The sequence below is a fragment of the Microtus ochrogaster genome, chromosome 8, assembly GCF_000317375.1.
Source record: "Microtus ochrogaster isolate Prairie Vole_2 chromosome 8, MicOch1.0, whole genome shotgun sequence".
NCBI lineage: Eukaryota > Metazoa > Chordata > Mammalia > Rodentia > Cricetidae > Microtus > Microtus ochrogaster.
The window spans coordinates 47,268,629-47,295,442 of NC_022015.1; the positions used below are offsets into that span (position 1 = coordinate 47,268,629).

General features: G+C 43.8%; 1 protein-coding gene across 1 annotated transcript in view; it reads left to right on the forward strand.

Moving 5' to 3' along the window:
• The window catches only part of Prune2 (prune homolog 2), a 255,447-nt gene extending 233,409 nt beyond the window's left edge, over positions 1-22,038 (forward strand). The window contains exons 15-20 of the mRNA XM_026781692.1: positions 1,368-1,454; positions 6,894-6,992; positions 11,102-11,137; positions 11,663-11,701; positions 14,201-14,248; positions 18,721-22,038. Coding sequence (XP_026637493.1) covers positions 1,368-1,454; positions 6,894-6,992; positions 11,102-11,137; positions 11,663-11,701; positions 14,201-14,248; positions 18,721-18,751 — 340 coding nt within the window. The 3' untranslated portion in view covers positions 18,752-22,038. The remainder of the gene's footprint in view (positions 1-1,367; positions 1,455-6,893; positions 6,993-11,101; positions 11,138-11,662; positions 11,702-14,200; positions 14,249-18,720) is intronic.
• Positions 22,039-26,814: the final 4,776 nt, after the last annotated feature.

Sequence of the window (26,814 nt, forward strand, 5' to 3'; positions counted from 1 at the left end):
TTCATTCTTCTACAGATTGACATCCAGTTTTGCCAGCACAATTTGTTGAAGATGCTCTCTTTTTTCCATTGTATACTTTTAGCTCCTTTATTGAAAATCAGGTGTTCATAGGTTTGTGGGTTAAAGTCAGAGTCTTCTGTTCGATTCCATTGGTCGACTTCTCTGTTTTTTAAAAAATATTTTTATGATTTATTTAACTTTATTTTATGTGCATTAATGTGAAGGTGTCAGATCCCCTGCAACTGGATTTCAGACAGTTGTGAGCTGCCATGTGGGTGCTGGGAATTGAACCCAGGTCCTCTGGAAGAGCAGTCAGTGCTCTTAACCACAGAGGCATCTTTCCAGCCCCAAGTAGCATTGTTAATACTGAAAAAATGTGCCTGAAAACAAGAATTATTAAGATGGTAAATATATAAGAACAAATTAAGGCTTTGTAGGACCAAGTAAACTGTGAAGGGATAGAGGATATAGCTTGCTCACCCAAGGTGCATGAGGCTCTGTTTTCATTACCTGCATCCACACCTGTAATCCGCGTCTCCAGGGGTAAAGGCAGGAGGATCAAGTTAGAAGTAATCCTTAGCTGCATAGTGAGTTTGAGGCCAGCCTGAGCTACACAAGGCCCAATCTCAAAAACAAAAGACGATAAACAAACAATGAATAGTCTAAGTTGTTATTGAAGGCATATTCTTTTCAAGTTAACAAAGATAGGGCTAAAAAAACTGAAAAACATCATTAGGTGAAAATATTCCAGTTATTGTAAGTTTGTGTACCGTAGAAGTATGAGCCTTTGCATTTGCTTTGGTGCCTGTGGGGAAAGGAGAGTTAAGTGTCAGGTTATGTCTCAAAAATTATTTCAGGAAGCTAAGGACATAGTTTAGTATATGAAATGCTTGCCAGGCAAGCACAAGGACCTGAGTTCAAGTCCCATAGGTGTGGTGGTACCTGCTTGTAAGCCTAGTGCTGGGGAGGCCGGGACAAGCAACCTCCTGGAGCTCAGTGGCCAGCCAACAGAGTCTGATCAGCAAGCCTGGGCTCTCAGTGAGAGGCTCGGTCTCAGTGGATGGCCCCTGGAGAATGACACTGGAGACCCATGCTCTCTATAGGAGTCCATACACACTTACACATATACCCGCATGAATAAACACGTGCGCGCGCGCACACACACACACACACACACACACACCCGGTGGGGGAGACTGGGAGGGGGAAAATAGAAGGCATTTTAAAAATTAACCCTGGACATTCTCTACGCCTACGAGAAATTGTAACTTTCCTGGATCTCCTTCCGGGAACTTCATGGAGTCTCATTTGGGATCTATTTTCTGTTTCTAACAATTCCAATAGAACTGTTTCTTTCGTCAAGACAGGTTGCGCAAGAATCTGAAGTCATTCATCATTGTCCACCCGTCGTGGTTCATCAGAACGATCCTTGCTGTGACGCGACCTTTCATAAGGTATAACTGTGACGATCACAGGATGGCTGTATGATGACGTCTTTTCAGAGTTTGTGAACGTTCCTGTGATGCGGATTTGTAAGCTAGGAGATTCCAGGGAAACTTAACAGACTTCTGCCTTCCTGGAAAAATACTTTGGACTGTGCACCCAGAGTCCATGTAAAAGTCTACAAGAGCTAGTTTCAAGACAGGTTCCAAAGCTACAGAGAAACCCTGTCTCGAAAAACAAAACAAACAAAAAGTTATTAATAAATTTCTCATTAAAGTACAATATTCTGGAGAAAATAAATATAAGATATGTATGTGTCTATATATATATAGGGAGAGAGATGAATACTATATATAGTGCATATATATATATATATATACATACATGTAACAGATTTTTTTCCTGACCTTCCAGACTTTTTAGAGGGAGTGATATGTATAACAATGATTAGAATATTATATTATCATATTTATGATATTCTCATTCCTGACTTCAAATAGTTGAGCAACAAGTTTCTGCTGGCAAAAATTAACTATTGACTCTAAAACATGAGGAATTTAATGAGCTGCCTTTTCTTTTTTTGAGTGTTATGAACTATGATCTAGTGGCCTGGAGTAGGGCACCAGAATAAACAGGGCCCTGTTCTTTGGTTTTAAGTGACAGAAATTCAACTCTAGTTGCATCAAGGAAACAGCAAATCAAAATATATCAACTTTCTGAAGGACCTGTACTCAAACTAGTGGTCAGGTCTTATCGTTTTTTCCACCTTACACCCATTTCTTGGTGCTGCCTACATTCCCAAAGAGGCTTTCTGTAACCTGCCAAGGCAGCTCCAAGAGTATCCAATCCTTAGATCTTTACACCACGGGGCAAGAGAGCGCCTCATAAAACACATGTGAATTCTTTTGTAGCCCAGCACTTTCACTGTAGCTGAGTAGAAGGAGCAGAGCCCCGAGGGAGAGCTCTCATTATTTCTACGAGAGAACAGAGGCAGCATGAGCATTCACATCATACCATGTGCAGGAGAGAGGAAAGCCCTTCTCTCGCCATGACTTGATTTCAGGTGTCCCAGGCTCTGAACACAGCTGCAGAGGCCATCTCTATGGGGAGAATCTTGAGGGAGTTGAGTTTTGAACCCCAGCACCCAAGTAAAAGCAGGGTATGGCAGCACATGCGTGTAACTCCAGTGCTAGGAGACACTGACAGGAGGATCCCAGGGGAAAGAAGAGGGGAACTCTAAGCAGGCAGTCTAGCTAATCAGTGAGCTCCAGGTTCAGGTGGAGGAAGACACTGGCATCAGCTTCACCCTCTACAAATGCACAGACGGCACATGCACTATACACACTCAGACACAGAGAGCCAGTGAGCTAACCAGACACACACACACACACACACACACACACATGTTTCGATCCCAGGACCAACTAGACACAGACAAATTACACAACTTGGGCCCCGCACATTCTGAAGTTAATTGGGCCTACCTCTCAGAAAAGATGGCAAGCTGGGTTACTTGTTTTGGGGACCATGTAAGAAATACAAAAGCAGTGGCAGGTACTTGATTCCCAGAGTAAACAAAAAGCAATTAAAACCATTGGGTTTTGTTTTTCGTTTGATAAAAGGAGATAGAGAGAAGGGGGGAGAGAAAGAGAGAGAACATGACGTTGGATGGGTAGGCAGATGGGGAGGATCGAGGAGGAGTTGAGAGAAGAGAAACATGATCAAAATACATTGTATGGGGAGAAAATTAATAAAATACAAACAAAGGCAACCAACCAAAAGTAACTAAATAGGATTATTCAAAAACTCACATCCAAAAGGATCCAGATGTGTGGGGGTGGGGCAGAGCCCATGCTGGAGAGAGATGCTTCCTTTTCCCTGGGAGGTATCTGTTAAGTGCAGCTTTCTGTGTCATAAATCATGTCATGGGACCCCCGAGAAGACTGGACATGTGCTAGTGATAAGATAGTATTTGTGGGAAAAGATTGACTCGTCCAGAAAAATAAGCATGACCGCAAAATAGAGCCAGGCTCCAGCCCCGCTGTTGATTCTCCATTTGAAATGAGGATCCTATACTGGATTCAGATATGTCTCCGGCTCTCTGGATTTCTCATTTTGCAAAGGGAATGTGTTTAAGAATATTCTCTGCTAGTATATTATCTCTTGTTAATTACTTGGACTCTCTTGGGTCTTTTTTTTTTGTTGGTTTCGTGTGTGTGTGTGTTTGTGTATGTGAGTCTGTGTGTTTGTGTGTCTGTGTTTGTGTGTGTGTGTGTGTTTGTGTATGTCTGTGTGTTTGTGTGTCTGTGTGTTTGTGTGTCTGTGTGTGGCATCTACAGTGTGGACTAATATATTGTTGCTCAATATGTAGTCAGACTGGCATACAGCCATCACCCAAGAGCTGCAGACAGCCAACGCTGATCTAATCAGAATCCTCATTTAACAGGGCATCTTCTAGTGTTTCCTAGAAAAGTTAGAGAAGCTTGAGCTAATTTATCTTGTGTTCCAAACCCCCCAGACTTAGGTGATTCGGCCTCTGATAGTGGAGCTCCACCGATCTTCTCTTAACTGACTGAGGAGCTGTGCGTGCTCCCTTCTGTTCTGTGGTGCTCGCTAACTGATAGCCTCACAGAACCCTCCCAGCTCCCTGGAAATGGGCTGAGAAAGCACAGGTGTGCGAACACCCTGTGACTAAAGTCAATGTTTACCAAGGATCAGCTGTGTTTGCTCCCAAATCTATTCAGAGTAGCTAACCAGACACACACACATATACACACACTAAATGCTCAAAAGATTTTTAACTGTAACTCCGTGTTTTATTATTTTTCTGTTGCTATGAGAAAACACCATGACCAAAGACAAGTTAGGGAAAAGCGACTTTAATTTGGCTGTCATTTCTTGAGGGATGAGAGTCTATGATGAGAGTCCAGCACAGAGTCACGGCAGTCAGCAGCAGACACAGCGACAGGAACTGAATGCTGAGGGTACACATCTTGAACCACAAACGGGAAACAGAAAGGGCTAACCAGAAGGAAGTAGAGGCTTTGAGTCTCAAAACCTGTCCGCAGTACCATGCCTCCTCCTGCAAGTCTCCACCACCCTAAATCTCCCCTGCCCCCAAAATGCTACCAGCTGGGGACCAAGTGGTCAAATGCCCAAAACTATAGGGGACATTTTTCATTCAAACCACATACTCTATACAAAGGATAAAACCTGGAGAGAGATGGACAGGACGTAGGAACAAGTAGAAAGGTCACTGTTCCACGAGAGTGACCTCAGCCTATCCCATCTCTAGTGGGCAGAGTACAACTCCACATTGAGAATGTGGTTCCCTTGTTGACCATCTCATTGTGCAACCATGTGTGAGCCGTTTCCACCAGACATTTCTGTTAAGGAAAGAAATTCCTGGAATTAGATATCAGTGTGTTCCAAGCAGCTCTTTAAATAGGAAAAAAAAATGCTTCTTATTCAATCATCTTCGTACAGTTGGCATTTTGGCACTGGGGACCGGTCAGGATGAAGGTGAGGAAGGAGTTAAGAGTAATGGAGGAAAATCAGAGAGACCTGAGTGCAGGCACAGATGCACACAGGAATTCTCTAAATGATGAGCTGTGACCAGGGTCCAAGGGTCCTGGGGATTCCTCCTCTCAGTCCATCTCAGAAGGAGCTGTTACCAGCCACCTGCTGGAGCCAAGCCGGGAACGATGGATGCTTGCTGAATCTCATAGTTATGCCCCAGTCCCCAGGACAAACCAGACACAGACAAATTACACAACTTAGGCTGGGTTACTCATTTGGGGGACCATGTAAGAAACACAAAAGCAGCAGCAGGTGTTTGATTCTCAGAGTAAACAAGAGGCAATGAAAACACAACCAAAACCAACGCTGATGGTTTGTTTTGTTTTGTTTTGAAAAGGGGGGGGGGCATGATATTAGATGGGCAGGTGGAAGAGGAGGATATGTGGGGAGTTGAAGGAGGAGCGAGCATGATGAAAATACAGTGTATGGAAAAAAATTTAATAAATATAAACAAAAAATGAACAAAAAGTTACTAAGATTATTCAAAACTCACATCCAGTGTGACCCAAGTGTGTCAGCGTGGGGAAGAGCCATCTGGAGAAAGGTGCTTCTGTTTTCCCGGGAGGTACTTTGTCCAAGGTCAGCTCTCTGTGTCTTAAATCCTGGCATGGAAACCCCGAGAAAACTGGACATCTGCTAGTGATAGTTCTGTGTTTGTGGGAAAGGGGGTGATTCTTTCAGAAAGGTAAACATGACTGCATAATACAGCCAGGCTCCTGCCCTGTCACCGATTCTCTGTTTGAACGAAGGATCTGTATGCTATTCAGATGTTTCAGATACTCTGCGTTTCTCATTTTGCCCTCTGCATCTATGGGGCTCGCATGTGCAGATTCAGCCAACCACTGATAGAAACCATTAAACAGGTGAAAATCTCTGAAAATGCACCACACTTTTTCTTTTGTTTTTTTACTACTCCCCTCCCCACCAACAAGCAAACCACTGTCTGCATGGTCTTGACATTGCATATAGGATCTGAGGCATCTGGGGGTCGGCAATGGTTCCCAGAACCAATCCCCCATGGGTGGTGAGGAGAGCTGTCTGTAGAACCTGAGAGCATGGAACTTACAGAAGTAGAGAGGAGACTGATAACTTCAAGGGGCCAGTTTCGTAAGATGCTCCAAGAGTACACAATAAAACAGAAAATAAGAAAGTTCAAGAAAGCTCTTATACATGAAGGCTACCATTGATAAAAATTGCCTTATATTTTCAAATTTCTAAGAAGGGTGCTTCTAAATGTTTCACTACAAAACAAAACCAAGTGAGTATATAAAGTGGTATGTTTTACCTGGCACAGATTAGCTATTCCACAAAGCATTTGACACTTCAAACAACTGCTTTTATAAAAGAAATATATATTATCCTTCGTCAATTAAAAAATAGTTATGGTGGTTCCTGCTGTTTCTACTATTTCTAATTGATATATATCAATATATATACATATATACAGATGTGTGTATATATACATATATTTGTAAAGAAGAAACCTTGACTTTGGGGTCGGGAGGGAAGAGTTAATAGTGGAGAAGGAGAGACAGGCATGATAGAGATGCAGGGCTCATGTACGAACTTCTCAAAAAAAAAAATAAAACCTATTAAAAAATGGTACTAAAGCAGTTTCTGGTCCATCATCACGGTTGAGACAATGTTATCCTTCCTGCTCAGCAAGCTTGCTGAGTCCAGCTTGAGCATCTCAAGATTTCAGGATGTGGGTGTAGTACAGGTCAGCGGCAGAGCGGATGCTTAGCATGTGTGCGAGCCCTGTTGCCAATAATGTAGAAAAGAATCCCAGGAAGGTTTCCAGGACGAGACCATGGCTTTGTGATGGAAACATAACAAACCATGTAAAGGCTCTTCTCCTTTTTCTCTTTCAGCTCAAAATTCAGCAGTAAAATTAAATACGTTAGTAGTTTATCTGAGCTCAGTGGGCTGATCCCCATGGACTGCATCCATATCCCAGAGAGCATCATCAAGTAAGTTGGGGGGGGGGGGGGGGCGGGGGGCTGGGAAGACAGTCACTCTAGAATAATGAGAAATGGCATCTTATTTTTAAAGGAAATATTGTCTAATAAATAAAGCTTTTGCTATCTCCTATTCTCTCAGATCCTCTTTCAGGCAGTGTAATGTTTAGTTTCACACAACTTTTAATGATTAGTTTCTGACTTTAGAAAATTTTATTTCATGTAATATATTTTGATCATATTTTCTGAACTGATATTAGCTATTGATTGACATTTTTACCTTGAAATATATTTCCACTCTAGAGACAGCCTGTATGTAATATTAACTGGACTATTTACACCTGTGATCCTCTGCTTTACATTAACGTCTTCCCATAATTTGGATTTCTTTCTTCATAAGTAATTTGTCTATATGATTCCAGAAAATAGATAAAAAGAAACAATGATTATCTCCAAAGATCCCTCCTCTAGTCCTCATGATTGCCTTTGGATGGAAGATTAGATAGAGAGCCTCTTTTGACGAGTGGGTGGGTGGCGAGGAATAATCTTGCCTAGGACCACCCTGTGGGTGAAAAGCACAGGTACTGTGTGGGTGTCAAGATTACATCTGAAGAGAGGCAGATGCAGGCGGATCTCCCTGTGAGTTCAAGGCCAGTCTGGTCTACTGAGCTAGTGCCAGGTCAGGCTCCAAAGCTACAAAGAGAAACCCTGTCTCGAAAAACAAAACAAAAACAAAAGTTAACTCACAGCATTTGGAACTGGGATTTGAAGACAGATGTTAGAGAATGGATATTCCTATCTGGTCAATCACTGCAAAGAATTATTAGTCCTCTGTGCATCCTGGTTTTTTGACTCTTGGTACAGTTGATTAACTGTTTGTTTGTTTGCTTGCTTGACTGTTTGTTTGTTTCATTAGACTTGAAAGGGACTTGATCATGAACTCTAAGGAAAAAGACAAGTGTTGTATATCTCCCTCCAGAAAATAGATAGCAAAATAGTTCTCCAATGAGGGCATCCAAAGCGTCTCAGAAGCACACACATAGAATTTGGGGTCTTCTTGTTTACTGTGGAACGTCTTACTGTAGAGCTGTGTTTGTATAGCACACTCAACTCTCATCTTAACACCCATTTTAACAGATGCCAGGGAGATCAGTTAGTAAGAAGTTACTTAGGGAAATAGGAGCAGGAACCAGGCAGGGAGGGGACTAGAGTTCAAATGCAGGTTAGCCTGTCACCAAATGCCTACATGCTTTTCTAGTAGATTCTTTATCCAATAGCTCATAAGTAGCATTTGATTCCCCTCCATCAGCCAACTCAGGCCTGAACACAGTGTACTGATAGACTTACTGGAGTCGGATGGCTCAGCTGAACCAAGCAGTATTTATAAGATCTTAACCAGGGCTTCAGGCTTCGGGAGAGCCGCAGATTTCCCAGGACCAATGCCACCTCCAGCTTTGACCTGCATGCTACAAGCTGCACCCTGCCTCCCAAGCCCATTCTCCTTATAAAAATAATAGTGATACAGAATAAGCAGGGGTTCTAGGGAGCAATAGAAGTCTCAGGCAGCTGTAGCAGGTGGGACAGTGTCTAGGGTCCTGGGATATTAACAGGCACCAAAAGTCATCCCGGGCCAGTGGCTTCTGGGTTCATTGTCTCACAGACTCAAAGAATGAATTTCAGACATTGGGGAGGATGAGTTCTGGGAAGGAGTTTATTATAAGTTCATGTAAGAGTTTTTGGATGAGACACCAGCAAAGTACTTATGTGTTAACAGTAGGTCCCAAAGAAAGGTCACCATCAGATGTTCCTATCTAGCATTTAAAAAGGCTTTTCTAGACTGAGGCATGGGATGGGGCACAGGGGAGATCTGGTCAACCCAGTTGTCCTGCCCACCAGGTATTCGTGTGCTCCAGGTTTGTCACACTCACACGTGGCTTCCAGACAACAGCATTCCCTGCTGTATAAAAGAAAAAAGATGGTAGGATAGCAGACCAAGACAATAGGCCCCAAACACACTTGCATTTCTAGCCTCCAGCCAGGATAGAACTACTGACTATTCTGGCTTCTGGCCAAGGACAAAAATCAGAACTGCTCCTTTTTTGAGGAGCCTGCCCCCAAAACATCTTAACGAGCTTCTAGCTCCCCTTCTCGTTGCCTATCAGTCACCTCTTGTACTATTACACCTTTGCAAAAGATGACAAAGACATTCTCTCTTCTTAAGGGAGTGAGCACTGGCCATTTCCCAGAAAAAAAAGCAAGGCCTCCCATGACCTGGCAGAGACAGTGGAAGGAAAAAGGGGCCTTGGAGGCAATTGGATGCAAACCTTCCCTCCCCTCCTACTTCTCAATGCCTCTGAGCCTTCAGGCAGCCTATGAAAATCCTCAGAGGTTTGGTTCTCACAATCGTAAGATGGGGAAGTAGTTTTCAGAGCATGGATGGGCCTGAGGACTGAATGAAAGCGGTGAGCAGGAAGGCAGAGCTTGAAGTCTAGTGATTATGACTGCACTGCTTTGGAAAATTACTGTACTTGAGGGTGGGGTGTCAATTGAGAAGCTAGGCATGGCCAGGCACTTTCCATCTATTCTCAAGGGCCACATTTTGGAAAAAATGCTTCAAGAGGAAAAGTTCCCTTTAGAAAGATTCATTTTCTGGAGGAAGAACTAGCACTGTGGGACACCCCCACCCCACCCCATCTGTGTGTCCACCTGTCATGATACAGCTCAGGGCATCTTTTCTGCTATTTCTTTTGCTAGCCCTCATTGCTTCATTTCCACATTCTATAATTTTCAAATTGACGTGGCCATTGCTATTTTCTTTCACTGAATAACATTCAAAGCATTCTATCCCAAACAATCCCAAGAACAGAATTCAGCTGGGTGGAGCCTGGCATCCACAGGCTGAAATGTAGTTATTATTAATTACAGTTGGTTCTCATTAGCTTGGAACCGTTGTGTTCAATAAAGGCATGGTAGACACTTGGTGAACTCTGAGCTGTTATTCCTGGGGGAAATACAGGGCTGGGATCCTGTCTGCTTCGGGTTGCAATGTTTTCATCACCCACCAGTACGTAGCCTTGGTTTTTCATCACCCATCAGTATATAACCTTGGTTTGGTTTTCATAGCCATCAGTATAGCCTTGGCTCATGTCTGTCTGTGTGTGAGCAAGCTTCTTAGTGTACACTATCATTGTGCTCCGCTACACATGGCAGCAGCTGTGTGTGATCACAACACTCAAAGACTGAAACGCAATGACCCAGAGTCTGAGGCCAGCCTGGGCTACACAGCAAGACCCTCTCACAAACAGACAAGCAAAACAAAACCAAATCATGCACGCAAGGCCCCAGCATGACAGCGTGTACCTAAAATGATGTTCTGGGACACACACATTCTCTGTGAGGTACAATGACTGTCTCGTTCCTTCCAACAGTAGGTAATGTTTGGTAACACGCTTGACTGCTATTTTAAATAGCACAGTCACCAGCCAAAAGAACAAAAATGAGGAAAACATTTACCAGAGAAACTGTGAGACAGGAAGGCACAGCCCCATCCTGCTCGACTTCTGCTGATCGTGTGCACAAAGGGGCAACTTCAAATTTTGTCACCTTGTTGTGTCCACAAGTGAACAACAACAACAACAACAAAAACACTGCACATTGACTGCAGAGATTTCAGATGTCTTTGTGAACAGGCAGATTTGTGGGTAGGGAATCTACAGACAATGAGGGTTGACTACATATTTATGAATTGTAAACGGTTAATTGTTCCTGTTACAAGTAAGTTTTCTCTCCAAAGCCAATCGTGTTGTCTGGGCAAGCGTTTTTCTCTCGTGTGCTTACTGTTTGAAGCAGTGGTTCTCAACCTGTGGGTCGCAACGCCACTGGGGGTGGCATATCAGATATTCTGTATATCAGATGTTTACATTACAATTCATAACAGTAGCAAAATTGCAGCTATGACGTAGCGACATGATAATTTTGTGGTTGGGGTCACCACACCATGAGGAGCTTTATTTAGGGGTGGCAGCATTAGGAGAGGTGAGAACCACTGGTTTAAAGCATCCGCCTCTCATTTTCCTCCTGTTCCTCACTGTCCTCATGTCATCCGTTTCTTATCTTGTAAGGTACGATGAAGAAAAGTCTTTTAAGAGAAACGTGAGGTAAAAGTCTCGAGATCTGTATTCACGCTGGACTCCCTGTGTGTGCGCTCCAGGGCTGTATGTGTGGGTGACCTCAACATTGCTTCCTGAGGAAGTCTTCGAATTCTTGTCCAAGTCTTTGTCCTGTGTGTAAAGCTGTTGAGGTCACCCAGATCTGCTTCTGAAACCTACTAAACCAGATCCGCCCCTGACTTGGCCCAGGCTGTGAGCTAACTTTAACCGTCCCCAACATGATATGGACGTTCTGAGCTTCATTCAGCCGGCATGTTTCTCATTCCCTTGCGACATTTCCATCACCTTTAGGAAGGGATTTGTGGAGTGAAGAAACAGGACTGCCCAACAGGAAGGAAGGGCACCGTGTTTAGCTGAGCGTGTCTCAGTGTGCCTGGAGACAGCTTTGGGGGGATAAAGCGAATATATACCACTTACATTTGCCTCTGCTTTGCGAGAGATGCTCATGCTCTGCTTGCTCTTTTTGTTTGTTTGTTTGTTTGTTTTCTCCAACGGTAATTTTTGCTCGTGCAGACTGGATGAAGAATTGAGGGAAGCATCAGAAGCAGCTAAGTAAGACTTGGTTTGGGTTTTGCGGCTGGTGTGATGTTGGCTTGCAGTTTGGGAATGATTGGGGAGATGGGCATGGCTGCTGTTTTCTTCCTGTCCCCTGATAATAACGCTGCACCTTGAACGCTCCATTCCTCCTATGGCCAATGTAATCATTGATGTTTTTATTATAACCTGTTTCCCCCCACAATCTCGGTTATCTTAAGGAAAGCATTTGTCACTGTTTAATTTATCTTTTAAATGTGTCTGAAGTTCTAGATATCATCAGAAAACACATCACAGACATTGCCGCATGGAGTGTTGCATCTGAATGAGCCTTAGATACGTACTGAAGCAGCAGAACCACATTAGTCTGCATTACAAGAAACAGTAGCAAATAAAAATTGGAAAGATTTTTTGTAGGATTAGTTTCATGGCCACTCAAGATTTAATTAACACTCTGGGGCTAGAGAGATGGTCCAGCCATTATGAGCACTGGCTGTTTTTCTAGAGGACCAGGGTTCTATCCCCACAGGATGGCTCCCAACCATCTGTAACTCCAGGTCTAAGGGATCCCAAACTCTCTTCTGGTCTCCGAAGACACGTCATACACACAGTGCACAGACATACATGCAGACAAAACATCCATGTGCATAAAATAATAGTAAAAATAAACAGACGCTTGGTTTAGTTTCTAAGAATTATCACTTAACCCATAGTTTTCAAGCTGTTTTGATTGGGGGTGGTCATGGCTCCATCTTGTGAGGCATGATACTGAAAAAGGCAAAAGGCATCCTGTCAGGGAGACATAAAGTGAACGCATGTCAGATGATGTCGTTTGATGAAGGACAAACGTGAGGGAACCCGTAGAGTTCCCACGCACTTGAAGAGAGTATAAGTGGCACACCTGTGGTAGCCACTGCTCCCCTTGTTCCAGGTGCCACCTGGATACTGAAACCACATATGGTCCAACCCCTGAGTGCCCTGAGATGGCTCAGCTTGCCAGCTTTCTTTTGAGCCTTAGACCGACACAAGGGTAGAAAACACTGTGGAAAGGTCTGTTACTGTACCCAAACCACACAGACCCATTCTTTGTTCACAAATGAGGACGAATCCACCCACTGCCTTCCCTGTGTTAGCATGGAAATGTCTGCAGATGGTTGTTTCCTTTGGAGAGATCACCCAGTTGAAAAGCGGAGAGACTGGGCCCAGAAGCTTGCCCTTTCTTGATTCGGTTCCAGCTTCGCTGGCTTTTGCTAGCTCACTGTCGGTGCTTACTTCACTGTCCTTGCTCCTAGAATCACCAAACTTTCTCCATAAAATTACTGGACCACCGCAGGGTGAGAAAAGGGAGGGAGCAAGGCCATGCCTAGCGAAGGAAACAGCCCCCTGAGATTTTCAAAAAAATACTGAACTAGCCACAGATCCTCATCAAATGGATAAATTAGCTTGTCCAATTACTCTCAGTGGAAAAGGAACCCGTGTGTTTAAAAAGGGTCCATTGGACTGGAGTGGTGACTCAGCAGTTAAGAGCATTTGCTGCTCTTCACGTGGACCTGGCTTATGTGCCCAAAACCTATATGGCAGCTCACTGTAGAGCCAATTCTATAGCATCCAACCTCTTCTGACCTCTGCAGGCACCAGGCGTACATGCGCTGCACATACATACATGCAAGCAAGACATTTGTACACATTTTAAAAAATCCTTTTCAAAAGTAAGCTAAAAGGATCATAGGAGCTTTTAAATCATTTACCAGAGGAGGGAAAAAGTAAAAGCTGCAGTGTACAAGCATTAGGAACTGATATAAGGGGAAGCTGAAATCCGTTAGCATAGTTATCACCCTGATATGGACATCATGAACCGCTAAGTTACACAAAGACACATACAGCATTGAAAACTTTGATTTTATTCTCTTCTATGGCTACTCTGTTCTTCCTGAACCTGTCCCTCTTCAAGGGTGTTAGAATTCATGAGAGCCATCTGAGCACTGCTCAGCCCTGGGGAGTGGGGAGTGTCTTGCCCCTCTCCTGTAATACCAAGCAGAGCTGGCCCAGGCAGTCTTTTCTTTCCAGGCCTTGGAAATTCCTCACTCTTGGGAAGCCTGAAGGCTGGCTGTGTTCTGTCAAAACAAAATTCAGCTGTTTAAAAGGTTTGCCTTTGTGTATAAAATATTTTTTTATTATTTGAGGCACATAAATTCTTTTTCCATATTTATGTTCCTTGCATTAGAAACAGATTTGAAAAGTAAGAAAAATGGCTAGGATAGGTAACCTCTGCAGGTGTTTGACGTTTTGTTACTATTATTATCGTTTTGTATTTCTATACCTTGATTAATGACTATATGTCAGTCCTGATGCTCAAAGTTAGTAGCATCGCTTGTTCTGGTATAGGTTTGGGGGCGCAAGAGTAGTAAATGGTACCACATTAAACAGTTTCAAATGCCCCAGCAAGCGATGCTGACACGGCAATAAGAGCAAGAAAATGTTGACTGCTTCCTGTTTGTTTGTTTTCCTTGCACCCAGAACTAGCTGCCTTTACAATGACCCGGAAATGGCTTCGATGGAGAAGGAGTAAGAACCCACCATCAGTAACAGCTATGTGGTTACATGCAGTGTTGTATGGCTGCACTCAAAGTGAAACTAACGTATCCGGGATTGGGTAAACCCCTTGAGATGTTCAGCTTTTGTGGGCTCTGTTTCTGAAACAGCTAATTACAGAGGCAATGGCCGGCTACTGTGGGTTTAGTGATTGCCACAAAGGACAACCGAATGCTTTGCCTGACGTTCACCTTTCTGCTCCAAAAACGAACACATGCATTTGGGGGCCAGTTGTAGGAACGCTGGGGCAAGAGGAACGCAACTCTGCTTTCAGAATTACATCATCCATTGTGTTTAGGAAAAACCCAGTCTTCCATGTGGATTTAATATTTTGGAGGACAGGGAAGAAATATCTTTGCTTTGCAAATTCCAAGAGGCAGTTGAGCCTGTCTGGGACGTCTGGAATTTTATAGTTGGATATTGCTGTCCTGTAAGAAATAAAAATCGGGCATGCGTAGAGTCCTTAGCCCAGATTCTGTAAGAAGCTCACACACAGCACTTGGGATTCATTCTAGAGTAATACGAAGTGCATTTTAATAGAAAGGGAACTACAGATAAAGCTTGTGACTAGCCAATGTTTTGCAGCCATTACAAAGGGGGGAGAAAGGCCCAAGGTGGGATTTGAACCTTGAGTTTGCAGATCAGAGCCTGTGGTTTTCCAGTCAGAGGTGCTGGATGCTGCTGTGGCTCATTTAACAAAGGACAGGAACTGCTCACGTAGGAGCAGCTGTGTCAGATTCATGTAACTGTGGTCAGCAAGATAATCTCAGAAAATTTAACATCCACCAAGAATCTCCTAATCTGGCTTAAGTAGTGGAGAATTTAGGGTTGGCTTTGTTCCCAGGGACCAAGAAAGGCGAAGCAAAGATCAGCTTCAGCATATCTGCCACATCAATGTTTGTCTCCTCCAGGTCCAAAGGGAAGTTGGAAAGGCGCAGTGCAGTGTCTGCAAGCTGCCTTGTTGACTCTACAGCTTACAGGAAGTTTGGGGACAAAACCCTGCGTCCCTCCTCAAAAAAGGAACAAATGGCAGGATAGCTGTTGAAAGGGGACCTTACAAATCATAAAGCTATTTCCTAAAGGTCACTCTTGTCCTAATTTTTGAGAGGACAGCACCAATTACTTTAAGCAAGTTGCTTTTGCAAAGCAAACCTATCTCAGTCTCTAAGTCCATCGTAATTCATTTTTTCAAACACAGGAATTTTTCAAACTCCTGCTGTAAAAAGCAATGCTCCTTAAACACTTACCAGCACCCATAGTTCAGCCTGCCCCTCATTAGCCTACTGCTGCTACATCTTGGGGTTTACCCACTCCTCTGTCTGCCTTGTTTGTCTGCTCCTCATTGGTGGGAGGGCTATGGGGTTGGTGGAAAAGGTGGCACATGGATTCCTGTTTGCGCTCTTTCCGGGGCTGGCTGTGGGGAGGGCAGGGGCTGCCAACTGTTGGTGTTATTTTCTATTCTTAGAAGAACATATGCTCTAGAAGTTTTCCTTTTCTTCGTCTCCGTCTTTTCTGAGCTTCCACCAAGCATACCATCGCCCCAGACAGCAGGATGAGGTCCAAGATGGGGACCAAGAATGGGCAAGAATGTTCCCCCTGGCCTCCAGACCTGCATGCGTTTGCCTGCCTGCCTTAATATTAATGAATGTTAGAACGAATGCACTTTGCTCAGCTTCTCCTGCTTCTGGAGGGGACTACCTGGAAGCATTTTACACCTGTCGCTAGTACGGAATGGATGAAGTGCAAATTGGGCACAAGCTCTTTCAAGGGGCCCCATCGGGCTAAGAATGAAGAGATATGTAAGGGTACTAGAGTGGCCTCCCATTCTGCACAGAGAAAAGGAACGTTATACCTTCCTTGCCACTTCTCCATTAAACGCAAGTATTTTTAAGTACCATTAAATAGGATTGTCACATACCTTGTGAGGAATCTCATTTAATACATGCAAGAAGTGAGCAGCCTGCCACTGAGATAAGTCATTCTCATGCAGGGCCAATTGGTTTATGGGCAACTAAGCTCATCTCCCCAGACAGGACAAATCGCCCATCTATATTAAATTCGGGTCCAAGTTACCATCAATGTCGTTCTCAAAACGGACACTTTCTTAGGAAACTATTTTCGGTGCTTTTCTCCCTTACTTTAGGTTTGGGTTTTATTCATCCTATCACAAAGTTTTAGCAGGACTGTTTATATTTGTAGTGCATTTTTTAAAAATGATATGGTCAATGGTTCTATTTGGTGAGGATGAATTAGAAGCATTATCAGTGGCTTTGTTGACCCCGTAAGCTAGCGCTTGTCTCAAAGCAATCTGTAAAACGGTTTCCTGTGCAGACTTGTCAGGAAGTTGCCCACAGTTGCTCTTTGTGTGGACTGGGTAAACAGGCTTTAGGTCTTTCAGCTATTCTGTTACCAACAAACCAAAGCAATGTCTTAAGCCCTAGAAAGTTTGACAAAGGACTCAGAACAAAAAAGAGAGAGAGAGAGAGAGACTTGGAGATGTATATTCTAGGGTGTTGGATCAGGCATTTGTCAAAGGCAAAGTGCAGTGACTGCCTACTTTAATAAACTCTATGGAGTTTGAGATTAGTGAATGTCTTTGTGTTTTCATGGGGAAACTGAGCCAGTTCCCTGAGAGAAAGAAGAGAACTCCAATTACGGGCTCAGACCTAGCACTGACTTCTGAGTACATTTTACATCTTAGAAGCAAACACAATTAAAAAAGAAAAATGACCTGCTTTGTACAAGTTTGTTAGGAACAGATACGGGGGTCCAGCAGATGAACAAAGACACCGCCCAAGCAAAGTCCTACAGATAACAAGTCAGATCCTGGAAGGCACAAGAAACAAATAAGTTTCCAGTGTCTGGTCCCCTCTGAGCTGCTCCCTCATCACTTTTGTCACAGTGATCTCTTCAAACTCCCTAAGCAGAAAAGATTATTGCCAAGTTAGACCTACTCCTTTCCTATTAGTGAGATAGACTGTGCCAATCTGTCTCCGTGGAATACAATCCAGAAATGGGAACTGGGAGGGTGTAGGTAAAGTGGTCAAGTGTGCACAGCCACCAAGCGCTGAAGTGACTGAGGGAGCTTCAAAGTCAGAACACCACACTGTGCACCCTGGACAGACAAGTGGTCTAGGCTAAAGTGGCTTTATCTGCAAAGCTGCTAGGAAGGACGTGTTTGCCACATGGGCCACAGGAAAGTCCACCCCGGGCAGACTCAGAGGTGCAGAGAGAAATCCAGACTTCCTAACATGGTGCTTTCAAATGATTCCTTCCTCTTTTTATCATGACTGGATAAAAGTATCTCTGGCTGTTCACTGGCCCTCGTTCTCTTCCTGTGCAGTGCATGTACGAGAGACATTTGGGTGATGTTCGTTAAAAGGCAGAGGAGAGACCCATGCAGCTCCCAGAATGTTTATTCCATTTTGGAGAGGAGCTAGGAGAGCCAGGAAAGCAAGTTTCCCCTTGGACACCCCAGAGACCAGTATTTAGCCACAGTTCAAGGATGAAGGCTCTCTAGAGGGTTGGTGGTGTGAACCTATGTTCAAAGGTCAAAGATTGCAGAGTCTGAGGTCCACAAGCAGCGGGAGGAGAAAAGCCTCCCAGAAAGGAAGGGACAGCGTGAGGCAAGGGCAAGCACTCTTGATGTCTTTTGTTTTCCGGTCTGTCTAGCACCCTCTGGTAGACAACGCCACTCTCATTCAAGATGGGTTTTCACCAGCCAGTCCAGACTCCCATTGTAGACATATTCTCTCTGTCTCTCTCTCTCTCTCCCCCTCTCCCTCCCTCCTTCTCTCTTTGTCTCTCCGAGAGAGAAATGTGCTGTACTGTCTCTCCAGTCAAGTGGACACAAAAACTATCACAAGAAAGAAAATGGATCCACTAAAAATAGGAAGGCATAGTGATGGTCTTTATCTGATTTGACTTTGGGTTTGAGGCTTACCATGAACCTTTCTAGGTCCTTTTGGAAAAGCGGAAAATGCTTCCAGAAGCAGATTTTAAAAAAGAAACAGTCAATATTTTTTTAAATATTTACTTACTTCCTTATATGTGCATGTGTGTTTTGCCTGTGTGTATGTCTGTTCACTGTGTGCATGCCTGGTGTCCAGAGAGGCTAGAAGAGGGCACCAAATTCCCTGGGACTGGAGTCACAAGTTACAAATGGTTGTGAATGGCCATGTGGGTTCTGGGAATCAAACCCAGATCCTGTGAAGGAGCAAGCAGACAGTAATCTTAACCACGGAGCCATCTTAACCATCGCTTCAGCCCCCAGAGACAACACTTTATAGAAAAACTTAACAACCTGTAGACAGTTTTCTAGCATAAAAACTTAGGTGGTTTAAGTTATTGAAAGAAAGATATCAATGAGTGATAGGTGAGCTATCATTGCATGCTCCTCATTTGCTGTTTTCTCTCCCCGCCCCGCCCCGATCGCTACAACCCAGTATTGACCTGAAGCTGAAAGAGAAGCCATAGCTGGCGGGCCTGCAGAGGAGAGATCACTTCCTGCTTCGTGGTCTGCTGGAACATGCCTACGTGGAAGAGACAGGGCTGGTATCATCTTTCTCCTCCTTGCACTGCGCGGTGCCATTGGAAATGTCCACAGGGCAAAAAATAGGAAGAGAGTTTGTTCACTGTTAAAATATTTTATGAAATGTTGTGTATTTTCCTATTTTGCCAATTATGTGCCTCGACAATTTGAGTTGAACCTTAGCAAGAAACTAGAACCTTCCATTTTAATATCCTGCTAACCCTCGGTGCAATGGGACTTGGTTCCTTAGACTGGTTTTTACCGAAAAAACTCCGCTGTTAGACAGATGTGGACGCATGTCTGTAGTTTGGCTGAATTTCCCTGTACAGCTTGTTCTGGATTTAAGATGCCCAGGGCTTGCTTTGTCCCTGGAATGCGACTCTCTAGAGCTCTATCTATGAAATGTTGAGTCTGATTGGAACAGACAGACAGACAGACAGACAGACAGACAGACAGACAGACATATGACATCCTCATCAGCTAAGGCATCTGCTCCCTTCCTGTCCACTCAAGTCTTCTTTTAATTTTTCCGAGGGAGCCTAGGCCTTCTAACGTGTGTCAGCTTTACTTTACATAGCTGTATGTAATGGCTCTTTTAGGACATTATTTCCCTAATGATCTTTGGAGACCTTCATATCGTGAAAGTTAAGATGAACATCGAATTTTCAGTAGCTAACTATGCTTCATGCCACAAAGCAGGTTCAAGCCTTTAAACTTCAACTGCCAACTCCAAGGTGGCCCACTCAAACCTTATTTGGTAACAGTAAATCATCCAAAATTAACACGCAAATGCATTGCAAAGGCAACCTGCTTTAAGAGGTTTACAATTAAGCGCAAAAATCTACTAGCCTTCACAAAATAGTTCCTTTCTAGTTTTCATATGCCTTTTCTATCTGTGGGTCTCTAGAAGAGACTGGCAAGCTATCCCGAGGGTAGGCCTCCGCTACAAGTGAAGGTGGCTTCCTTCCATTAGCCATATTTAATCATACTAGGGTGTTTTACCGATTTTAGTATCCTAAAATAAAATGCTACTGGCACACAGAGGCACGTATTTGTTTTCATACTGTCTGAAGCTCCTTTCAAGCCTTCCTCTCCAGAATGGAGTAGTGACAACAGACAGTTCTCCACAAAACCAAAACACCATCTTTAGAGGAGCAAAGCAAGAAAGAAGAAAGCGTGCTGATCGCTTCGCTACCAAGTACACCCATTTCCCCCCTTGGCCTCTACACCTTTTGTATCTATTTAAACACTTTCTCCAGCTGAGTGGGCAGAAGCGGATATAAACTCGCTTGTTTTTGTCAAAAATATTTTTTCTTTCAAGACACGCTCTCACTGTGTATCCTAATTGTCCTAGAACTCACTATGTAGATCAAGCCAGACTCAAAGTTGTGGTGATTCTCCTGCCTCAGCCTCCCAAGTGCTGGCATTATAGGGTTGCACTGTAAATGTCTGGCCTTGTAGAGAAAATTTCAACATTTAGAGACAGGTAAATATCACCTGTGGCCTACTGAGAAAAGCGAGGGGTCCTCGCACAAAAGCATGCAAGGACCAGACGCAGACTGAAGCCGTCCAGCAAGCTCCTCTTGAGACTCATTTTCCAAAGTCCCCTGTTACCAAGTAGTGGGCAGACATCAAGACAGAGTGAAGACAGGCCCTGCCTGGCGGCTTTGTTGAGGAGAGTTGTCTACACTCTGTGCCCTGGAGCAGTCCCCTCAGCAGGGAGACTTTGTTGCCCAGGTAACAGGGTTTCTCTGGCTCCATTTGATTCCTGTCTGTTTCCAATCTGGTCTTCCACCCAAGCTCACACACTATCCATGGGCCATTTCCCTTCTTTTCATAAGCCTCCACATGGCCATTTAGTTTTACCTATCGATCCCTTTCAGCTTGGTACCTTTTAGACTTTTGTCTTTTTTTTATTTAATCTCCTTCCTCATTACATTTGGCTAATTTGATAGAAAAAAAACCCAGATTGAGCTTTCATAGCATGCTGTGACCTTTGTAAGCCCAACTCCGAGCATCACGGTGGCTTGAGGATCGCTACCCAATATTCTGATCTCCTCACCTGTCTGATCCATTCACTCCATCCTATCCCATTAGGAATTACAGGACCTCAGAGTTCAACTAAGGAAACCTGTAGAGAGTGGACCATTGAGAGAGCAAGCTTTTCACAGCCAATCAGATATGGTAACAGTCCCACCACTTACATTTTCTTTGAGCTTGTCCAGCCTTTGTATAGACGCTCACTCAGGTGACATGACGTAGTAAATTTAGTGTGAGCATCTTTCACATAAATGATGTTTGGAATATTCTGGGCTGTGATACCATTCCAATATTTAGGCTTGTGCTATCTTATTATCATCAGAAAAACAGGCTACTTTAATTGCACGTGCTGGAGAAAAGCTACCACGTTCACCCAATGAATAGACTACTGGCAAATCCCCAAACTAGCCTGTAAACAGGTGGATATAACTCTTCCATTGCTCGGCTCCAGTGCCTGCACCCTCATCATTCTTGCTTTGGTTTGGACTGCTGGGAACTCTTTGCACTTTTTCCTGTAGATCTGTAGGTAAGGGAACACCGAGGGGTCATCAGGGCCAGGGTGGTGTTTTCACTCTAGATAGTAGTGACTGTTTAGCTGGCTTTTGACTAAGGGATGGACCAAAAATCTGCACAGAAGACAGGTGATGAAGAATGAGATGTTGAGGGCAACAACTAGGGATGGAGGAAAGCCCAAAGTTCCTGTTGAAGCCATACAGTGTTATATACAGTTTCTCCCTAGGGCATCCTGATGAGCAAGGAAGTCACTTCCCCTTAGCCTGCATTCTTCCTTTATGGTTCTGCACAACCCTGTCTTATCACATGTCCCTGTGGTCTGCTACTTTAGAAATATCTAGGTGTGCACAAATTAACATTTTATATATTGAAAGAGTTTTCTACATGTATTGGATTGCTGAGAGTAAAGTATATATTAGACTTGTTTTGGTAAACAAATAAATTCAACCTAAATAGTATGGATTAAAAATACGAAAATATGTAAGAATATATCTATATACCCTCGCTGTGTAACTCTGAAATAAAATTAGATTCCACATTTTGCGGTTTCCTTTTTCAACTTAGTGAAACTCTGTGGTCTCCTTTTGCAGGAGCATGATATCCTTGGCACTTGCCACAGGCAAACTGTATATATTTTGGTTTTCCTGGAAGTCTAAACTATATTATTCTCTTTCTAGCATCACCTTTCATGTCTTGGAGTTCTTTGCTCTGTATTTTGAAAATGTATCATTTACTCCTCGGGTAAAGAGCTTCTCGTTTTGGAAGTATCCTCTTATTTCACAGTTACTTGAGTGTGCCTTTCTCTGTCACTTGGCTTTTCATAACGTATTTATTTTTAAATTAAAATGTACTGGGGTACAGTTTAAATTAAAATGCTGGGGGTATAGTTCAGTGGTAAAACGTGTGCTTGGAATGAGCAAAGTTCTCTATTTGATCTCCAGCAATACACACACGCATGCAGGCATACCCACGCACACAGGTACACACATGCACAGAGACATGCATGCATGCAAAGAGGCATTTGCCATTTTTGTTTGTTTGGTTGGTTGGTTTGAACAGGGTTTCTCTGTATAACCAAACTGGCTGCCCTCCACATGCTGGATCAAAGGCGGGCGCCTCCCAGCTGGCATTTGTCATTTTGACCTCTGTTGTCTCTCCCCTCCATTTTCGTCTCTCCCCTCCTTTTTCTTTTCTGGAGTCTTTGTTGAACTTTCATAGCTTTTAGGCAAAACCAGAGTTTAAAAGCACGACTATATTTTTTTTAACTAAATATATAGTGTGAGAGAGTGCAGGTAAAGCTCAGCTGGTGGAGTGCTCACCTCACATGTGCAAAGCCCTAAGTTCAATCCCCAGCACCATGTCGTCCGTCGTATACCCAGCCCAGAATCACACTCCTATGGTCACCAAACTCTGAATCAACAAACGCATTAACAAAAAGGGAGGCTTTTTGTTTTCTCAGCATGAGTTCTGGCGGATATAGAAGCAAGGAGGGGAAGAAGCAAAGAGAAGGCTGAACTAATCACAAATGAAAGAATGTCAGGCTGTGGCAAAAAAGACAGTTACATTCATTTGGCTGCCAGCGCCCAAGGTGGTGGGAGACTAGGGTGGGTGCGCACTGTTCCACATGGCACAGCTGTGAAGAGCAGCAAGCCACACGAACAGAGGAGCACTTAAATCACAGGGCAGAGGTAGAAACGTTTAAAAATAAATTCTCAAAATACACGCATGCTAAACAAAGAGGGGCATTCTGCAAACCCGTGTGTTTTCAAGGACTTAGCTAGCCCACGCTTTGGAGTGAGTGCAGGGTGTGAGATGACGGGTGGAGTGGGAGCCTAATTAATAATTCCAATAAAAGGGAGTCTTATGGAGTGAATAAGCCTTCAGCCACCAAAGCCGTGCCTTTCAGGGGAGGTCATGGAAAAGCTGTGTTTAGGCCGTCTGTGTCTCCAAAGGACTGTGCCTATTTGCATCGTCTCCTGTGCCCTTTCAATGCCTTGGCTGTGTCGGTGTGCATAAGCCTTACCAGGAGCTGGCTCCATTCCATCATTCTAGGTTGTCATAGAGTTCTTCATTCAGCTGATGACTTTTGAAGCATTGATCTACACACGGCTTTCGGCTTTACAGAGTAGAAGATTCTCTATGTGGCTAATGTTCCTACATAGTTGCATTTACGTTTTCCCAAAATAACCTTCCTTAAAGATCTATTTATTTTTCTCATGTGCATGCATTTGTCCATGTGTGTGTGTCTGTCTGTCTATCTGTCTGTCTACCTGCCTATGTGTGCGCTATGTGCATGCAGTGCCTAAAGAGGCTGAAGAAAACCTTGGAACTGGAGTTACAGGTGACTGAGCCAGCCGACATGGGTGCTGGACATCAAACTTCTGTCCTTTGCAAGAGCAGTAAGTGCTCTTAACAGCTGAGTCAGCTTTCCAGCCCTTAAAATAAGCTTCTTAACCAGGAACCTGTTTTTTTTTTTTTTTAACTATTTTGACAGAAATAACTGCAGTCTTTTTCTGCAGTCTCGTCCCCAGTGAGGAACAGACGGTCCTGGACACTTGACCTTGATTTCCTTTGGAAACTCTCCCCTCTCGGGTAGGCGAGACGAATTACCCAGTTGTTCATCATGTTCATTATCCACTGTCATTAACAAGTTGTGGTTGATTCTCATTGTTCATGATGGCTCTGTTCTATGAAATCCACACAGCAAGAATTAGCACACACCAATCAATCCTTTGTGGAGGGAGAAGACACAGGGCTCAGTTAGTAGGAACTTCTGGTTACAGCATTTCCATCAACTGACCAACACAGTAGCGCTCTCTCTCTCTCTCTCTCTCTCTCTCTCTCTCTCTCTCTCTCTCTCTTTAAAAACACCTATTTACTATTGAATACATCCCATGCCAGAGCAGAGCTTCTCCTCATGCGCAGTCTCTCCAGATGACAAGCCCCAGGGCTGGAGGTGTAGCTCTGTAAGGCCCGGGCTTATCACACTGAAGACCCTGGATCTGACTCCAAGTAGCAGAACAACGCAATAGCAAAAGAAGACCCAGCATAGCCCTTGTGCATTTAAAACATTAAGCGATACTTCACTCCACTTAGCAGTGCTCTTAAATCATGAAATCAACAAAAAGGGACAGAAGGAAAACTAAAGGAAAGCTCACGTGTTTATAGAAGGCAGCCCACTGTCCAGCCTCTCCTGGAGTTCCTAGCTCAGGCAATGCAAAGGAGCCTCCACTCTGTACGTGTTCACAAATGGCCGTGAAAGTGCCATAGGATTGATTTGAGGATATGAATAAACTTTAGCGAATGAATTTACAACAGTAGAGTCCTTGAATTTTGACAATATAATCTATCCAGTGACCCCTGCACCTTGCAGCAACACATACTTCCTTCAGTTTCTGGGGGTCAGAAGCTAAGCACAGTTTAGCAGGGTTCCCTTTTAGGTAAAGATTTTTCTCCATCCCACCAGTCCCACTGGACAGGTCTCCCCCCACCCACCAGATCCCCACAGCTGCTTATGAAATAACCATTCTGAGGCTTAATTGTTTGGGCAATGGCTTAGGCTTATTACTGGCTAGCTCTCTCTTATTAATTAACCCATTTCTATTTATCTATGCATCATCACATGGTTGTGGCTTATGGTGATGCCCTGGCATCTCGCTTCCCCAGTAGCTACATGGCATCTCTCCAATTCCACCTTCTCTCTCTCCCTGTCTTTCAATTTCCCACCTAGGTATATTCTGCCTGGTCATTGGCTAAAACAGCTTTATTCCTCAACCAATAAGAGAAACACATAATCACACCATACAGAAGGGCATCCTATATCATTCTCTCATAGGTACAAACTAGGTGTTGGCCCAGAATGTCTAGCAAGTCTCCATCACGGTTTCGCTGGGGCAGAATCCAGTCCCAAGCTTACCTGTCTGGCTTGGGGCAGGATTCACTTTGTTGATGGTTGTTGCACTGAGTACCCCTTTCACACTGCCTGTAAGTTCAAGCCCTCAGATCTTTACCTTGTGGACCTGTCTAAAATGGAAAACTTATTGAGAGGGAGAGATAGCAAGGAGCAGAGGCTAACAAGATGGAAGGCACATTTGTTTTTGGAATGTCATCCAGCACAGACGTGATGTCTTCTAAATTTTTCTATTTTTCTATTACAAGCAAGTCCGTACAAGGTATATAAACCAAGAAATGGGGACAGAAAGTCTGTCAGACCGCCATGCCCTCTTCAAATTCCTTGGACTCCTGCTTCCTCTCACATATTAGTGAAGGTGTTTGTCCACATTTTCCTCCTTTGCTTTGTCTTCTGTTTTCCCCAAAATTCAACAGACACGTTTCTTCAGATTATTCACATTCTGGTGTCCATAGCAATAGCAAACCATTGTTTTCCCCCTCAGTTTCCATACCCTTTCCAGTGTCTGGAGGCAAAGGTTGAGCTGTCTTCCTTAGCTTGATGATACCATTTCTCTACCCTCTCATTGTCTCTGAGATTATACACACTGGGGTTTAATCTTAGTTCTGCTTACTTTGAACAAGTTGCTTAACTTCTCTGAGCCTCCCTTTGTCCATTTTCTAAAAATGTGGTTCAGCTCATCTCCAAGCCCACTGCTAGCCTCGTCTTTGGTTTCTGCCACCCATGTCTGCACCTCATTTCCTTTTTGACTCTTCCTCCACACAAACAAGTTTCTTTGCACCTGATAGCCATTGCTGTGTTAAGTTTAATATCAACTTGACATAAGCTAGAGTCATTTGAGAAGGGGGAGCTTCATTTGTGAGAATGCCCCTCCGGATTGGTCTGTGGGCAAGTTTGTGGTATAGTTTCTTAACTGACCATTGTTCGTTCTGGGTGGTGCCACCTCTCTTGGGATGGTGGTTCTGGTATGTATATAAGAAAGCAGACTGAGCAAGCCATGGTGAGCAAGCCAGAAAGCAGCACTCCTCCATGGCCTCTATTTCAGTTCTGACCCTCAGGTTCCTGCCTTGAGCTTCTGTCTTCACTTCCTTCAGAGATGAGCTCTGTTGTAAAAATGAAAGTGAAGTAAACCCTTCCCTCCCAATATTATTTTTGGTCATGGTGTTTCATCAGAGCAACAGAAAGCTAGCTAAGTCAGCCATATTACTCCTTTGAAACTAATTGCTGTCACTTGCTTCTTGGTTTTAGATTTTTGTTTGTTTAAGGTGTATTTTTTATTATTTTTAATTATGTGGAGGTGTCTGTGTTTGCATGCGGGTATAAATCCAGGTGCCCCAAGAAGCCAGAGGTTCATGTTGGGTCCCCAGGAGCTAGAGTCACAGATTACTGTCGGTTACCTAATGTGGGTGCTAGGAACCAAACTCTAGTTCTCTGAAAAGGTAGTAAGTGCTCTTGATTACTGAGCCTTGGTATTTTTGTTTTGTTTTGTTTTGTTTTGTTTTGTTATGATCTCAAATGTTGCAGGAACAGGGACGGAGCTATAAC